General features: G+C 46.7%; 2 protein-coding genes and 1 long non-coding RNA gene across 3 annotated transcripts in view; 1 reads left to right on the top strand and 2 right to left on the bottom strand.

The window, feature by feature from the left end:
* Plcg1 (phospholipase C, gamma 1) overlaps nucleotides 1-3,834 on the bottom strand; it is a 44,451-nt gene extending 40,617 nt beyond the window's left edge. The window contains exons 1-2 of the mRNA NM_021280.3: nucleotides 3,800-3,834; nucleotides 3,111-3,426 (exon numbers count right to left, since the gene is read on the bottom strand). Of these exons, the coding sequence (NP_067255.2) occupies nucleotides 3,111-3,327 (217 nt within the window). The 5' untranslated portion in view covers nucleotides 3,328-3,426; nucleotides 3,800-3,834. The remainder of the gene's footprint in view (nucleotides 1-3,110; nucleotides 3,427-3,799) is intronic.
* Nucleotides 3,835-4,396: 562 nt separating this feature from the next.
* On the top strand, nucleotides 4,397-12,928 carry Gm52567. Its single transcript, XR_003954082.1, has 2 exons — nucleotides 4,397-5,438; nucleotides 11,673-12,928. It is a non-coding gene; the product is annotated as a predicted gene, 52567 (long non-coding RNA).
* Top1 (topoisomerase (DNA) I) overlaps nucleotides 12,380-17,912 on the bottom strand; it is a 76,868-nt gene continuing 71,335 nt past the window's right edge. Inside the window, exons 18-21 of the mRNA NM_009408.2 lie at nucleotides 17,630-17,757; nucleotides 14,471-14,565; nucleotides 14,068-14,217; nucleotides 12,380-13,692 (exon numbers count right to left, since the gene is read on the bottom strand). Of these exons, the coding sequence (NP_033434.2) occupies nucleotides 13,590-13,692; nucleotides 14,068-14,217; nucleotides 14,471-14,565; nucleotides 17,630-17,757 (476 nt within the window). The 3' untranslated portion in view covers nucleotides 12,380-13,589. The remainder of the gene's footprint in view (nucleotides 13,693-14,067; nucleotides 14,218-14,470; nucleotides 14,566-17,629; nucleotides 17,758-17,912) is intronic.

Raw genomic sequence — 17,912 nt, 5'->3', positions numbered from 1 at the left:
GAAAACACTAAGAGGTCTAACTTCCCCTGGAAAAATGATAGTCAAAGAGGAAGCACATGGCGGGAATGGCTGGCTCTGGAGATCCAGGCGCATGCTTTCTGCTGCTCTCTCACTGTGGGCCAGCAAAAAGGAATCCTTGAGGGACATGTGCAGACAATTCTTAGGTGCCACGGACCTACTCTCAGAGCCAGCCCCTTGGTACTGCAATCCTCACCACAATAACAACATAGCTTTAGAGTCTCTACTGGAGCTACTATGCCAACAGTGGTCCTTAACTGGACAACCTCACGAAGAATAGGTCTGAGCCATCTCACTACAGGCATTACATATGGAAAGCCTAGGAAGGCGTCTTTGATGAAGATGGAGGTCTCTGCCTGTAAATACCACCTAAACATGGAGGTTTCTCTTCACAAGGGGCAACAAAGGCTACAGAAAACAGGAGACCAAGGCCTACCACCAACACAACCTGGGAGCAGAGTCCTCTGAGGACTAGCCTGCAGTCAGAGTGAAAAGTCTGTTTAGCACTGGGCAGGAAGTCTATGGCTGCTTTTAACTCACTAAATTCTGCAACATAAATGCCAGACACCAGCCTGACTTCAGTCACACAACCAAACAGCACCAAAGCACTTCTCAAGTAGACCGCTGCCTTAGACATCAGAAGGTGCTAACTAGTTTCACAAGTGTCACAGTGAGAGAACTCAAGATTTAGGAAATGGCAGTCAGCCTGTCCTTCTGTTCCGTGAGCACCCTGAGGGCAGACAGCGGCAGTCTTTCTCTCTGGCCTGGCTTCAGGTAGGGATAAGGTTATCAGCAAAAAGTCAAATACCTGAGGCATCTGAACAAGAGACCAGACAGTAGGGGACCCAGCTGGCAACTCAATCCTTTTCACAATCTGCAGGAGGCTGCAGGTTTGGGAACCCACAAAGGCAGTGAGGTGCATTCCAGCAGAAGTGGGGCAGGGCTTCGGTGGTGGGCTCCATTTACAAGGTATGAAGTCCACACAGGCTAGTCTGCAGCCTTCATTCTGGACCCCAAAAATCACAGGGTCGGGCCCAATGAAAACATGCATATCTCTGGGTGACTTTTGTGGGTCTGGAAAGGTGACGTCCTCTGTATTCCTGCCACCCATCCTCAAAGACCCAAGTGAGACAAAACGGACTGGATGGTTCTGTCTCTAAGTCCCTTCTTTCTGTCCAGGCCCCAACTCACAATGACATCCAATGTACAAAATTCCAAACATAGAAACTCATCTTACATGACAGGTGAACAGAAGGGTAAACGATGTACGGCAAAACAAGAGTTTCCTCTTTTTTCCTGGGTAATGAATTAAGGAGAACGGGACCCTCTCTCGGCCCTCCTCCCTCAGAGCCCTTTCTTTTTCTAACAGCCACATTAGACCTCCCTCAGAAGCCCCATCCCAGGGTCTAGGAGGACAAGCATCTACCATAGCTACTGCTACTAATAACTGGTTCTTAAACTTCTGTAACGTCTCTGCTCGCATCTATTACATATTTAGTTTGCTTACTTTACACCAACTATCTCACTTCCAAAAGTGACCATTTATAGTAAATATACTTCTTCTAACTTACAGAGGAACCGAGGCTCCGAGAGGGAAAGCACCTGGCTGGGTGACGTACAGCTAACACACTGGCTTCAAATACCATAGCTATCTTCCACTACTGGGCTACACACACGGTTTACAGTGCAGCTGTTACCAAGAGCTAGCTACCGGGGAACTAATGCCACCACTTAAACACAGGAAATACTACAAACGTAAAATGCCATGCCTGCAACCTGATGTCTGAGTGATGTCTCAGGACTACCGGAACTGTCTGCAGTTCCATCCCCCAACACTGAAAATCACTGAAATGTTCTTCCAGCGGAGGCCAGGGCTGATGGGCACTGGTGATGGTTAAGGGCCAATTCTGTCAGACCTGAAGTTTGTAGTTGAGGATGGCTGTCTTACCACAGAAACCTTCCTTCCTCCTCATCTCCTCACCCATCGACACACATGTACACCATCCCCAGGAAGATCTGTGGGACCTTCTCTCCGTTGTTACTTCCTGACACCACCCCCCCTTCTCTAACACAGACCTGGCTCTTAGGCTAGGTCCCTTCAACCATAGACTCTTTGGGGGTTCTTGTAAGAAACATCTCAAAGCCTGGAGTTGCAAAGACTCCTCATCCTGCCTCACACCGAGGAAAATGACTATCAGAAAGAGCCGAGGTTTCTCAAAACTCCTGACTTACTTCTCCCACCAGAGACTTGTGTGTAAACCCACCACACTCAGGTCTGGGAAGGCTACGACAGGAAACCAGAGGAGCAACTCTGGGCTACCCTGTGGTCACGAGAACATCCAACACAAAGGGCTGGACCTCAAAACCCAAGGCCAGGGAACCTTTCTGAATGCAAGCTCCTTGTTATATGCTGCAAGGGCAAAGGAGCCCTGGCTCTAGCTTTGGATGGCTGCCTAGCACCATGGACCTCCAAAATTCAGATCTGGGGCAAAAAAAAAAAAAAAAAAAAAAACCATCCACGGGACATGGGGAGGGGGAAGCAGTCACGGTTTTAGCTTTCATACCCCATCCTCCCAAAGAAGAGGGAGATGAGTAGGCCCGCTCTGCTCCACAACCAGCCCTACCCCAACATCTGCCTAAGTTCTACATGAGGATTCCAAAGGTTCTTGCGCCAATAAGCCCATCCCGGAGCTCTTAGGAGTTTTCACAGACAGCACACTCTGGAGAAATGGCAGTGGGCAGGAAGATCTTGTCGGTTCCCCAGGTTCTCAGGTTGGATGAGGGGGTCCCTGTCTTGGCTTCCCCTCACAGCCACTGACAGCCGCCCGATGCTAAGGGCCGGAATCCCACTCCACTTGTCCAACCAGTGAGGACTCTTAGGCCTCAGGGCAAAGTGCCTGGAACACTCCCCCCCTACTGGGGGAGGGGGTGTCCTATCAGGTGATCCAAGACCCGGATGCCCCCCTCCACCCGCCCCAGAGTGACCACCAGGGACTGGGCGGAGACGGGGCGCCAGGCGCGAGGCCCGAAAGTTTGCCCAAGTGTTTGGGAGGCGGGCAGGCGCGAGGCAGGCCGGAGTGGGGCGCACTTACTGGACCCCTCGATTTTGTCCGCGCCGCGGCTCCATGTGATCTGGCGCGTCTCCAACTTGACCTGGAAGGTCTTCCGTTCTGGCCGCTGCGACTTCTTGGAGTAGAACAAAGTCATGACGGTGCCCACCTCGAGGCTGCGGCAGAGGTGCAGCACCTCGGCTTCGGAGGGTGCGCCAGGCCCGCAGCCGTTGGCGCAGGGGGTCGCGACGCCCGCCATGCTGCAGCGACCTCGGCGACGCAAGCCGGCGGGCCCGGAGCGGCGGAGGCGGAGGCGGTGGCGGCGGCCGGGGAGGCGAGCGGGACCCGGTGGCAGCTCCTGCGGGCGGACGCGGGGCGGGGACTGAGCGCGGGGGCGGGGCGGGGTGAGGCTCCGCCCTCAGCGCGCCGGGAACAAAGACGCTCCTGGGGACGACCCCCGCCCACCGCCGCGCCTGCGCCCCGCAACCCGGGGCAGGCCGCAGCGGGCGGACCTGGACACCTCGGTTCGGCCGAGCTTTCCCCGCGCAGGCCTGACACAACGCGGGGCACGGCCGCCCGTCACGCACGCAACCCCGCCCACAGGCTGCGGCCCGTCGGTCCGACGCGCGCACGGGCCTCCGGCCCACACGGGACCCGCCGCGGCAGTGTGCACGCCTCCCAGGGAGCGAGGGGGCTGCGCGACCCCCAGCCCTCCCGCCGAACCCGGTTACCTGGCAAGGCTGCCGGGCGGAGGGAGCCGCGCCAGCCTGGCCTCCTCACACCCGCGGTGGCGGCGGGGGCGGGCCCTCCGCGCACCCTCTCCGGGGAGGGGCGCACTCGTGGATTGGCTAACAGGCCGTGAGTGACAGCACGCCTGCCACGCCCCCTCTGCGCAGACGTCTTTTGCAAGGGCTTGAGCAGACAGACGGGTTCTAGGGTGGCCTTGGAGTGTGGCCTCTGGGGAGGGGGCCACGCAGGTGTGGGCAGGGCCCTCAGACTCTCGGACGCGGGTCCGGTGGCCTTCGAGGCCTCTCGCGTGGTCCGCTGCCCTCCTCACGCTCCGCCCGCGCCCTACCTGCACTTAGTCTCCGAAGCTCTGGTTTGTCCTCTGCCTCATTTTCCTCTGGACTCAGTGCTGGGCCAGTTGCAGGGTGGCTTCCCCTCTGCGCAGACACAGGTGACCCCAATCCTGGGTCTCCCCTGACCTCCCGACCCAGGCATCTCGTCATCTGCGCCACAGCCTTGCTTGCCATCCTCATCACATGGCCCCTTTCACCCGCTACACCTTCTCTATATGGCAGTGAACTCCTGAATTTGGAAGACCCCACACCTTGCAAGAACCTTTTTTCTTCTCTCCCTCATCCCTAAGTAATCCACTGAGGCTCTTCCCTCCTGCCTTTGGGGCTCTCTCCACTCTACGCACGATCCTGAGGACCCCTCTTCTCTCTGTGTACACTATCCTCTTGGGTCTTGCCTGCATCTGAGCTTCAGAATTTACCACTAAAGCCTTTGAAATTGCGTACGTGAATTCCCACTGTGCTTCAAATCAGCACAGCTTCGTGGCCCAGCAGTCCTGTCTTGCCTTCCCCTATCTCTCCTGCTTCATCCCTCACCGCGGACTTTGCCTCTATTCTCCAGACATGACACCTGTCTGTGACTGTTAAATAACTTAAAATCAATCTTCCAAAAGCCGTTCTCTGAACAGCACGGGTAAACCCGAGGGCATCCCTTGATCCTGCCGTCTGGCCAATGATGAGCAGACAGTTAGTTGGACAGCTACCCTGCAGCTCTGGACAGCATCTGCATTTCAGAGGTGAGAAGTCCCACACAACATCCCCTTGCAGGAAAGCTCCCCTGGGATTCCTGAGACTAGAATTTGTGATGTATGGGTTTGGACAACCCACCCACCTGGGCCACCTTCGCTTTGCCAGGCAAATAGTGACAGATGCGCTATTTCCCTTGAGGGTGGTCTCAAGAACGTCCGAATTCTGTATACCACTGAGGAACTTTGTCCTGAGGGACTGGGGAGTTGAGATAGACTGACTGCCACCTAGTGACAGGCCTCTGATGTAGGCGGAAACTGGACTTGAGGTTGGCTTGCACAACTCATGATCCTAATTATCTTCTAATCAAGGTTTCAGAGCCCCGTGACTTGAAGTCAGGCTATGTAATAAGTGGGAAGCTGAGTGTCTGTGTTCCACAAGAGAGCCCACTGGGTGAGAGGTAATCCTGGTGGCCATTGGCTAGCTGGCCAATCATTAAGTAAGAGGAGCTGTGTCTTATGTCTGTAGGACTTCAAGAGAGGCCAAATGGTGTAAAGAGATGGACATATGTATTTTGAAGGGAAGGCTGGAGGAAAGTACTTTCCAGGTATGAATAACAGCATGTGCAAAGGCCCTGGGGTTTTTACTCAGTGGAGGGGAATGGCCAGCCAGGATGATTAGACAGAGAGGGCAGATGGAGCTGAACAGGGCCTTTCCCTGCCTGCCTGGTCTGGCCGGTTCTCTCAGGAGACACCCTCTTAAAATGTTGTAATCGTTGTTGAGCTTTCTGTGCCAACTCCAGCAGCCTAGAGGCTACAGTATGCTTTAAAATTCTATTTTCTGGGAGCTTCCTTGTGTTCAGCCCAAACCTTTTTTGCTTTTGTGTCTGTAACAAGACCCCACCCCCACCCCCAGGGGCTCCATGATTTTCTTCCAACAGCAATTTGTTTGCCAGGCCTATAATTGGGAAACAGGGCCTCATTTCCTCTTCCTAGCTTCCTAGGCCTTAGGTGTCTCCTTCTACCCAAGGAAGTTTGGGAAAAGTAGGGCACACACAGGGTGTAGCCAGTATGGGCTTCCCCCAGCTCAGCATATATAAGGATGTGTAGGTGTCACTGGTAATGTATATACATTTGTGCTGTCTGGGAGGTGCTCTAGCCCCCACACAAGGCACTTGCCTGTGACGTCACCCCGACTAGCCCAGATTGGGGCTTATTTCAGGCAACACTCATGCTTCAACCTTAGCTTATACCAAGCCTGTTCCTGGAGTCAAGGAAAGACTGCCCAGCTGCCCCTCTGGCCTGTGGGCCTGATCTCATATTGCGTTTAATAACTACTTAGAACAGTGGTAAGCATATTGTGAGCTTCTTCTTTTTTTTAATTTATTTTTTATTAGGTATTTTCCTCGTTTACATTTTCAATGCTATCCCAAAAGTCCCCCATACCCACCCCCCAATCCCCTACACACCCACTCCCCCTTTTTGGCCCTGGGGTTCCCCTGTACTGGGGCATATAAAGTTTGCAAGTCCAATGGGCCTCTCTTTGCAGTGATGGCTGACTAGGCCATCTTTTGATACATATGCAGCTAGAGACAAGAGCTCCGGGGTACTGGTTAGTTCATATTGTTGTTCCACCTATAGGGTTGCAGATCCCTTTAGCTCCTTGGGTACTTTCTCTAGCTCCTCCATTGGGGGCCGTGTGATCCATCCAATAGCTGACTGTGATCATCCACTTCTGTGTTTGCTAGGCCCCGGCATAGTCTCACAAGAGACAGCTATATCTGGGTCCTTTCAGCAAAATCTTGCTAGTGTATGCAATGGTGTCAACGTTTGGAAGCTGATTATGGGATGGGTCCCTGCATATGGCAATCACTAGATGGTCCATCCTTTCGTCGCAGCTCCAAATTTTGTCTCTGTAACTCCTTCCATGAGTGTTTTGTTCCCATTTCTAAGAAGGGGCAAAGTGTCCACACTTTGGTCTTCGTTCTTCTTGAATTTCATGCGTTTAGCAAATTGTATCTTATATCTTGGGTATCCTAAGTGAGCTTCTTTATTTACAGTTACCATGTGGGTCCTAGAGATAGAATTCGGGCCATCAGGTTTAACAGCAAGTACCTTTACCCACAGAACTACCTCACTTTCTCTGTTTTCTGTTTTTAGTTATTTTGTACAAGTTTGTCAAAGCCAGGCTCATCTTGAGTTTAGCTATTCTCCTGACTCAGCAACTCAGCCTTGCTGGGATTAAAAATGTGAGCTACTGTGCTTCCCGGCTAGGTCGGAATTTGTTTTAGGGTGCTGTCTCTGATAGGTTAGTGGGTAGAATACTTTTTAGGGAGCAGCCCTAAGGTCAGCATTGTGGAAGCAACAGGAAGGAGATGGGAGTGCGAACAGCCTCAGACAACTTCCAGGGAACTGTGTTGTGCAGTGCTATCCTGGAATGGATGTTCATTGTTCTGCAAAACGTTCATCCTCAGCCTCCTGGCTCTTTGTGAGCTGACGGACTGGCAGATGGATTTCTATTTACACTTCTTCCAGAAGTGATGACAAGTCTTTCCTTGAACAGGAAGCAGGTACGCTGCTATGTTCACTGCATTTTTCTTCAGGTATGGTCTTGCTTGTAGAACCCAGGCTGGCCTTAAACTTGAGGCCTCCCCAGCCTCCCAAGAATTGAGACATCCAGTGGGCACCACTGCACCAAGCTCTTTAGGAAAAATAGAGGGCACTTAAAACACAAAAGGACAAAAATGCTGTGTGGTTGAAATGGGAGATGTGATTATAAGGGCAATCACAGTATGGTTGAGTGGTAATGGAGCTGCTGCGATTAAGAGGCAGCTGTGGCTGAGCTCTATAGTAGCTAAAGTAGTGACTCTCAATGTTTGCTAACTAGTTCTGTGGAAAGGGAATAACATTTTCCTGGAATTAAATTATAAGAAAATATTCTCACATGACTATGTATGTGATTAAAATAACAGAGGGCATTCTTAGCAGGCTAGTACCAAGTGCTAACACACTTTTCTTCGTTATAATGATTGACTCTAGAAGTCATCATGTCAGAGCATAGTGATGTTCCGTTCACAGAGGGAGACAAAGACTTAGACTTGAAGTGTCTGCTTAATCCATTCATCAAGCTGTGTTCCGTCCCTTATTTCCTCTGCTGTTAACTGTACATGCAGCAAGCACTTCCTAAGTGCACACCTCAGTGAACCTGCAGTATAAGCCCTTGTCCTCTGACCTGCAAACCTATCTAGGGCCCCATCCCTTCTGACATCATAACCTCCGGGCTCCTTTCCTTAAGTCAGTTGCATTCTCAGTCCCTTAAAGGAACTTTAGGGGTTTTGTTTGTTTTTACTCAAGTTAAAAATCGTACCTGCTGGGTGGTGGTGGCACACCTTTAATCCCAGCACTTGGGAGGCAGAGGCAGGCAGATCTTTATGAGTTTGAGGCCAGCCTGGTCTGCAGAGCAAGTTCCAGGATAGCCAAGGGTACACAGAGAAACCCTGTCTTGTAGAACAAAAGCTCCATAACTCACATCTATGCCAACAGTTCCCAACAACCTCTTGTGTCCACAGCCCTGGCTGCCTCACTACTGACTGTTCCCATTAGCTCTCTTCAGCCAGGAACGGCCGGTACAGTGCTTGTTTCACTGAGGTCAAGCATGTGGTGCTGAAGACAGGGGAAACTGAGACCAGCATGGACTTGCTTTTACTCTCGCCCCCTTTGTTCCAGCACACATCCCTACTGTGCCTTCTAGAGAATCTCAGCAGGGCAGGAACACAGCAAGCCTGTTCAGAAACAGGCCATGCTTGGTCTGACAAAGGCACAGGGAGCAAGAAGGACCTTATCTAGATTCTTTAGTGATTATGGGAAGAGAACAAAGTGAGAGGTGCTGTGTATTCATGACAAACAGCCTCTCCAAATGAGGTAACTATTCCTTTCACAATAAGGTCACCCCAAGGTATTTTGTGGAGTGTTTCTGCAAAGGAAGTACAAAGGTTTAAAGATGAATGATTAAAATGCCAAGTATGTGTTCAGTGGCACGTGTATACTTTGAATAGGATTGTTAAAAACTATTTATAAATATTGATTCCCTACATTCAGTCCTATCAGTAAACTTTGCATGAATCTTTGAGTCTGTCTTTTTCTCTTTTTAAAGACTTATTCATTTATTATAGATGAGTACACTGTTGCTGTCTTGAGGCACACCAGAAGAGGGCATCAGATATTATTACAGGTGGTTGTGAGCCACCATGTGGTTGCTGGGAATTCAGGACTCTTATCTGCTGAGCCATCTCTCCAGCCTTGAGTCTGTCTTTTTCACCATGAGAGAACCATCCAATGTTATCAAAGCACATCGTCCCCACTGCTTCTGAAAGCCCAGACTTATTGAAGAATAATTTACACGTAAGCTGTACCTACCTTTTAAAAATTACTTTGTGTATGAGTGCTTTGCCTGTGTATACGCATGCACACCAGTTGTGTGCCCGGTGCACAGTGGTCAGGAGAGATTACTGGATCACCTGGAATTGTTACTTGGTTGGCTGTGAGCCACCATGTAGTTGTTAGGTTCCAAACACCAATCCTCTGCAAGAGTAACAAGTGTTCTTAACCCCTTAAGCATCTCTCTAGCCCTAAGATGCACCCATCTTACGTGTGAAGTTTGAGTTTGAAAAATATACTCCTTGTAACTTCTACCCAGACAGTATATAGGGCAGATCTGCGGTCACTGGGAATTTTAATTTAAGCATAATTGCCTTAATTTAAACATCCAGGCTGGCCTCGAACTCAGAGGTCTGCCTGCCTCTGCCTCCCAAGGGCTGGGATCAAAGGCGTGCGCCACCACTGCCCGGCTATAAGGATTTTCCAATGTAAGTACAGGCATGACAGTTAGTATAGTGAGCCTCCACCCAACTTTGGGAACTGATTACATTGACGGTTTTGGTGGTGGTGGTTTTATAGTGTTATGGGCAGACCCCAGGGTCACGGGCCCTGCCTCTGGCCTACACCACTAGCCCCAGCCTCTGCACTGATGAGCACTGTTTTCCAGGAATATTTTCTCTGAAAGATTTTTTAAAATATGTAAGTACAGCGTAATTATTTAACCTAAAAAATCTATATGGCAATTTCAAAAAGGCTGCTTCCTTAGGGTTGTGGGGAAAGTCTGTTAAATCTCCCCTCCCTCCCTGTTTACTGATTTGTCATCAGGGGACTACTCATAAGCATCCAAAACTAGCTTGACTGAGGTCATTTCAGGGCAGTATGTTCTCCAAGAAGTGCTCTTTTGTTCCGAACAAATTGAAAATGTCTTATAGGAGGGATCTGCAAGGGCTGAAATAAAAGTTCTAGAAAAAAAAAAGGTTTAAAAAAATGTAAGAAATTTTAAAAATTGGGAAAATGCCTATATGTGGTACAAGTATTTAGGAAAGAATTTCAAAGTCGACAAATTACTAGATATGAGCTTGGAAGGAAGGGCCAAGGGCTGAGTCTGCCTGGTTCAGTGAGGTGCTTTTCACACACAGGAAACCCAGACCCAGCAGGCTTAGAACAGCGAGTCCTGAGTTGTCCTCCAGAGGTTTCTGTGGATATCCTGCAGAACTGTGTGGCTGACTGTGCGTGCAGAGCTCAGGAGTGTGACTGCATTGGCTACATGAAATGAGAAGGACGATGGCAGCTACATTAAAAATGTCTCAGCCACAAACAGCCTGACAGAAATAGGAGTGAAACTGGGCGACATTACAGGAGCCAGAGAGGCACTTTTACAAGGGGTGGACATATACTATGAGCTCTTTCAAATAAAACATCCATAAGACATGTTTAGAGAATAAACCTGAGACCAGTGGAGGATGCATATGGGAGTGCAGAATAGCTGCAAATGGGTGTGAGGGATGAAAAGTGATCTAAAACTGACCCATGATGATGGATGAACTTGTCAGCAGTTACTAAAAATCATTTATTAAAATGTTACATTTATGGCATGTAAAGTAACAGCATTCAATTCCACCCAAAAAGAGCTTAGGCAAGATGGTGAATGAAGACTGCACTCTCTCCTTGTTGCGTGGTCACTGGTGACCAGGGTTAGAACCCAGGGAGAGGGTTGTGGTAGACACTGGATGCAGAGGGTGGGAAAAGACAGTGCAGTGGGTGACTCATCGCAGGTACTTACTTGATTGTGAAACTGAAGAGAGGTTGTGGCTGGAAAGGCTGAGGTGTGTGTGTGTGTGTGTGTGTGTGTGTGTGTGTGTGTGTGTGAAGTGTCTCTTTTCACTTTTTAAATGTGTCAGTTGTTAGGTCCCAGCTTTTGGAAGAGACAGTGCACTTGCTGCACAGATGGCAAGAGTGTGGATGATGTGTAGCTTGGTGCCACATAGAAGCACTGCCCTTTGCCCACAGAAAGGGGCTTCCCAGATACTGCCCACCTAGCTTCTGCTCTTGCATAATGGGCTACAATTGAGATGTGCTGGGTCATCAAGGATGACAGGTTTACTCCCATTCTCTAAGCGCAAGCCTTATATACCTCTAAAACTCATCAGCTCCCCCAATCTTGGCAGCCTCTTCTCAGTCCCAGTCAGGATCAGCTGAGATTCATGTGTGCTCTGTGGCTTTCCTCAAGAGGCCCGCCACCACTGCCTGGAATGCACTTTGCTATTTGCTGTTGTCTTTGTTACCAGGTCCTAAAACTAAGGTTCATTTCTTACCAGCTACCAGCCAGAGAGTATTGGTTGGTTACCAAAGGCCTCCCGTTTTAACATTCTGTCTGGCTAACTCTAACACTACAGAATTCAAAAACACCTGGCTATAATGTTCTTGGTTCCAAACAGTGATGGTTATACTGTTTTTATTCTCAGGAGTAAGTGCTGCCTTCAATAGCCAATTGAAGTTCAAGCTTCAAGGGACCAAGAGTTTGCTGCTGTGGTCCCAGCATCAGTGATAACGCAGACCACTAAGAAAGGCGGTTCTGAATAGATTGCGGATGCCAGCAAGCTCAGGTGTGGGCCCTTCAATTGGTGGCCCATTCGGACCTTCCCTTTAGTCTGGAGTTCACTTTCTCACCTTGAATTTCAGACTTAGGGTAACAGAAGGAACACTTGGTAGGGATCATGGCTACTTTGGGGTATCCAGAGCTCTGGGCTTGTTACAGTTAACAGTTAAGTCCTTCAATCAATCAATTCAGAATCTTCATTCCGTCTGGAGGCTTCTCCATATAAGCTAGCTATCCTGTTTCTGTTCAGTACACATGGAAAGCTCTCTACGATTGTTTCTCAAATAAACAAGGCTGTCCCACTCAGTAGGCACTGCCCACACTGGGATTAGGCAGTTCCTAAAGGTTTATTGTACATTCCCTTGCTTTCTGGGGCTGTCTTTAGGGATGGAAACTGATACTCTTTATCCCACATCAGGACAGATGTACTCCCAGGACAAGCCCATACCACCTTCCCACTGGGAGGGACCGACCCTTGCTGACCTGAATGAATAGACCATGAACTGCACTAAATCTCAGCCCTGAGCCTTTACTCTGGCCTGGGGCCTCATTCACAAACAGGCAGACGCTAAGTTTCCGTTAAGTTGTAGGAGTTTATTTTAAATAACCTACAGTTGATTAAAAGGGAATTCATGATAAAAATAGAAGATACTTGAGGAAAGATGTGGGAATGGACTCTGCACACACACTAACTAACAATGCCTCTAAAACTAATGATTATAGCAAAAAAAAAGTCTTCACATTAAAATTTTCCTTTTTATGTTTTTTTTTCCATTTTTTACACAATTACAAAAGAAAAAATAAAAGCCCTAAAATCTTGATTATTTTTCCTTTTTTGTTTTGTTTTGGTTTTTGTTTTTCTTGGACCAAATGCTCATTTTCCTCTAAATTTATTGACCTGTGGAAGTTTTTATACAATAACATCTTTCAAATGAAAGACTGGGGTTTCCAAAGAAAAAGATGGATCTCTTAAAGGGTACAAAGAATGGTCAGAACAAAGGATGATGGGAAAATGGTTTCAGTCACTGATTATTACATTATCCTTAGACTCACTCGCCCTTCATCCCTCCCCAACCCCAAGCTACACGATCTTTAAGATCAAGAAGAAGGCTTAAATATTTTAAAATAATTAAAACGAAATAAAAATTCACATTTAAAAAGGAACACTCAAGTCAGGAAATATTTTCCCATCATGCTTTTCTGTGAATAGGTGTCTGAACCAAAACACTGCCAATGTCACAACTGCTTCAAGTTTAATGAAAACTGATTCCCATGACGATAGAATGACAGCTGTAATAGGTGCGCTGGGTTTTTGTTTTGTTCTACTTAATTTTAAATTCCTGAAATAGGGGAGAGGAGGGAGTTTAGGAATTTGTTTCTATTAAAATATAGAAGTTATTGCAAAACCCTAACTGTAAAAACGCACCAATATAATCAGACTTCACATACAGTAGCTGAGAGAATCCAAACATTGCAGCAAAACTGAATTTGCCTGGCAGGATGCTGACAAATTCCCATCCACTTGCTCTCTTGAAAGTAAAAACAAAATTCAAAACAAATCATACAGCTAGAATTTTGATATCTGAAATATTTTTAAATAAGTTGTCCATAGGACAACTGGCTCAGCTCTCCCTTATAGTATCTCCAGGTCTATCTTTTTGCAAAGATGTTGGTTTGTTAAGACTTGTGGCCTCTCCCTCGGGTGTGAGGGCAAGTGAGGCTCAGTTTATCCATCTTCCCCAAACCACACTGTTCCTTTTCACAGAACCCCTGCCGAGACTGGTCAAAACTCGTAGTCCTCATCAGTCATATCAATGGCCCAAGCAAACTTCTCCCTCTGGGTTTTGTTGTAAATCTTCTCAATTGGGACCCCCCACTTTTTGCACCTGTAAAAAAAAAAAAAGAAAGAAAGAAAGAAAGAAAAAAGAAACGAATAAATATGGAGACAACAAAGGAGATTAGTCTAGCTCAATGATAACCCATAGCAGGGGTCCAGAGCTTTCTGGTGCACAAAAATATTCAAAGGACTTTATTTTATCAGCTCATTCTTTATCTCAGAGATCTCGAAAGCAGGCATGGGCTACTATACTAATGTGCCCATGGGGCACCTAGGATATTCCATGTACCTCAGCAACCAGAGCTGTAGGCTCTCCTGGAAGAAATGTAAACTTAGACACGGCATGAAGGAGCTGGCAATATCCAAGAGACTTTCTGCCTTTCCTTAACCAAAAGCAGGAAATCTACACAGGCCTAAGACTTACCAAGCCACTGTGATCCTAGGGTCCAGATAATTGAGTTTGGAGGTCCCCAAGGCAATTTGTTTGTTCTCCTCTCGATCTGTGGCTTGAACTTCCAGCTTCATCAACTGCTCTTCTAGTCTCTGTACAGCCTTCTTTTTTGACTCTACTACCCTGGAAGAATGGCAGAATCATACATTAAGACTGACCTCTGGACAAGAACAAACAAGTATCCTATATACTGCTTAAAGGAGAAAATCATGGAAAATTTCCTCAAGAAGTATTTGAAAACAGCTGAGAATGGTGGTTTATCCTAGGAAGCCAAGGCTACATAATGAGACCATGTGAGCTGGAACACTCAGGCCTCTGAGTGATGGTGCCAACTGTTCTCCCTTATCCAACCCTTGGTACAGTGTCAGGTACATACTTCTTGGTCTTTGCATCCTTCATGACTTTGGCATCAGCCTTAGCACTTTTCAGGTCCCTTCGAGCATCTGCTAACTGATCTTTCTTGGCATCAATCTAGATAGACAGAGAAAAACGGCAGTGCAGTTAGGAATAAAATGACCTGGAGAGGGAAAGAAGCTTCATCTGAGAACGTAAAACTGGGAGCTGTAGTGCTTCCTAGTACAAAAAGGCTTTATGAAAATGGTGGACAGTGACTGCAGAAAACAATCCAGCTGCTGTCTGCTGCTCATTTACGTTCTTCGGTGAACAATATAAGGTTCTGTAGAGTAACCTGGAAATCTGGTTGTACTCTTTCAGGAAAACACACTAGCTTTAGAAAACAGAGGAGGACCCAGATGACAGCTATTTTCAAATTAATCCTATGCCAGACTTTAGCATTCTTTTGTTTGTTTATGAGTTAGTTAGTTCGTTAGAAAGAGACTGGAGCCGGTGGTGCACACCTTTAATCCCAGCACTTGGGAGGCAGAGGCAGGCAGATTTCTGAGTTTGAGGCCAGCCTGGTATACAGAGTTGAGTTCCAGGACAGCCAGGGCTATACAGAGAAACCCTGTTTCAAAAAAAAAAAAAAAAAAAAAAAAAAAAAAAGGAAGGAAGGAAGAGACTAGAACTCACTCTGTAGACTAAGCTGGCCTTAAACTCAGTGATCAGTGATCTTCCTGTCCTTGACTTTCAAATGCTGGGATTATAGGCGTGGGCCACCACTCTGGGCCTTTAGCATTCCTTCTGAGACTACCAGAGGAGATACACACATCTACTAAGCAAGCCTGCCAAATCTGGGAAAGAATTGCCAGCTTTGGGAAAGGATATACTAAAGAGGATATCACAGGAAATTATAAACTGGCAAGTAGACATCAATGAGGAATTGCTTCAACTTGGCTTACTATTTTAGAAAGTAAAGGAGTCTAAAGTGAGAAGAAAATTAGTCATCATTCAATAAGCATCAATTGAAGTTTTCCCTCCACAGAGGAAATCTTATGGAATCCATATCTACAAGGAAGAGACAGAATAATTCCATCATTCTTTCCTGCTTGTTGAACCCACAAAACCTAAATTCTGCTTTGGGTGTTGCTTAGAAACAGCAATATGATGATATTGTAGCTAATGCTGGTGAGTTTGTGCTGCTGGATTCTAAAGAATCCTATCCCCATAATCACCCTGCTGACCTATGAGGTCAAGAGAATATCCCAGAGTGAATACATGTTGACTTACACACATTGGGTTGTTGTTGACTGAGCCTAAAATTTGTTAGAAAAACACCACACCCATTGCCACCCTCTACCCTTCCGGGGGTGGGGGTAGGGGACCCACATAAAATGCAGCCCAAGATTAGAAACAATTCACCATTGTGAGAGAATCATTAAATGTTTACTGTTAGTGGCTTCCTTCCACTATCTATGTTGTACTAGAACTGACTTTGCACACAAAAGCATTGGAGCCACAACTAGGCAGAGGCTTCTTAGACTAGAAACACAGCAAATCACAGTCGTAACCATTTCTGTGAATGCTAAACTGGCAAGCTATGTCAAATTCTCTCAAAGACTCCATTGACTGACTAGGCAACTGGGCGTGTGTTTACTTTGTGGGCACACTGGAGAAGGTTCCTACACTTGGAGGGCTTCTTTGGCAGACAGCCCGAGCTGCTCAAACAGTGGTTTCAAATGAGAGCAACAAATGACCTCCTCATTCTCCAGGAAGGGTCTCCTGAACTGTGTAAATAGCACCTGGTACTCATACTTTATTTATTCTGGGCTTGGAATGACAACACATGAGGAAAGTAAGCAGCATCAGAGGATCTCCATCTAACAGGGCAAAGCAAAGGCTCATGCTCAAAAGGCAGTCTGTGGGGTTCTTAGCTTGCTGACCGTCGTCCTTTGCTGACCTTAGGTGCAGATTTGAGATTCACTCCCTGTGGATCTGGAGATCCTTTCAGGCCAGGGGTATCAGAATCTCTAGGTTGTAGCTTTAGATTAATATACATTATGCCTGTGTTCTCATCTTGCAGAAATCTCAATAGGGGAATATTCTAAGCCTGAAAATATGTGTTAAGTTTCATTGCAAAGCAGTTTCTAAAAGTAAATTGTCCAAGTATAGAATTCTATAAATTTGGATTAAAAAAAAAATGCATCTGTACTTTGGCTACTCTCTAGTTGACATTATTTCCTCTTTAACTGTGAGCAAGAATCCAAAGAAATAACTTGTCTTGTGACTATTGCCAACAGATGGTGAATACTTTCCTGTTATGCATTGCAGTGTTGCAGAACTCTGGAAATGTCACTTTTATTATCATTGTCTTAAACTTTATAATTGTTAGGATCACCTCAAGATCTTAAATGAGGATACTTATTCCTAAGCCACAGACTGTGTGTATTAAATGTTTTCCATTGTAACCCTGTGTGTCTGTTTTAACATGTTCACTGTGGATTTAAATGCATAGTTAAGCAGCCAGTGCCGAGAGAGAAACAACAACTTGTTCTCGTATCAGTCTCTCCCAATAGGGCACAACCTGACACAGTCATATCTGACACACCTCAACCGATGTAAATAGTTGTTCTAGGATTAGGAGCGAATTAAATGCCATTGCTTCACCATCTTTTAAACTTCAAACAATGTAACAGGATTCCTCTCCCTTCCCCTGCTTCTGCTTTGGGGATCAAGCCCAGGGCTTCACATATGGTAGACAAGCAAAGGTGGGTTCTGCCACTGAGGTGTATCTTTCTGTCATGTTTCTTAGCCAGATCACCGAGACTTTATTTTTGTCATGCTAGGGATGGAGCCCAGAGCATGCTGCACACAAGGCAAGCATTCTACCACGAAGATTTCCATTTTCCCTAAGTATAACAAGGACAACAACTAGCAATTCAGTGGTATGTCAAAGTTAGCACTTCAAAACAGAAAGTGGCTCATAGAGAACTTGTGTCTCCAGCACAAATATTTTAGGAAAAAAAAACAATGATACTATCAAATTATTTCCATTTGTTGAAAAAAAATCTTTCTAAACCGACCCAGATTAGCCTGCTGTTATCCCAGGCCATACTATGTCAGATTCCAGAAGCCTCTGCTTGTCAGAAGACATCAGACATGGACTCCCTTTGCTACCCTACCTTTGGACCCACCATACCTTAGACTGCAAGTTCATCATTGACTTCTCAAAGGTCTTTGGTGGCGCCCTCTGGTGGTTACAAAGAATTGCAACAGCTCGATTGGCACGGTTATAAGATAGAATCTTCGCTGGTACATTCTCATCAGCTACAAAGAAATATAATAGTAACTGGGTCAGTTTGTATACCAAGAATATACACATGAAATGCATTCTAGATGTTTTTACAAACCTTCAGTTTATCATAACCAAGTTTCAAGGTCAACATTTGAGTCAAAGGCAGTAAATTTCTACATAAACCTGA

The sequence above is a fragment of the Mus musculus genome, chromosome 2, assembly GCF_000001635.26.
Source record: "Mus musculus strain C57BL/6J chromosome 2, GRCm38.p6 C57BL/6J".
NCBI lineage: Eukaryota > Metazoa > Chordata > Mammalia > Rodentia > Muridae > Mus > Mus musculus.
The sequence above is the reverse complement of the archived record's forward strand: the minus strand, read 5'-3'. Positions and strand labels throughout refer to the sequence as shown.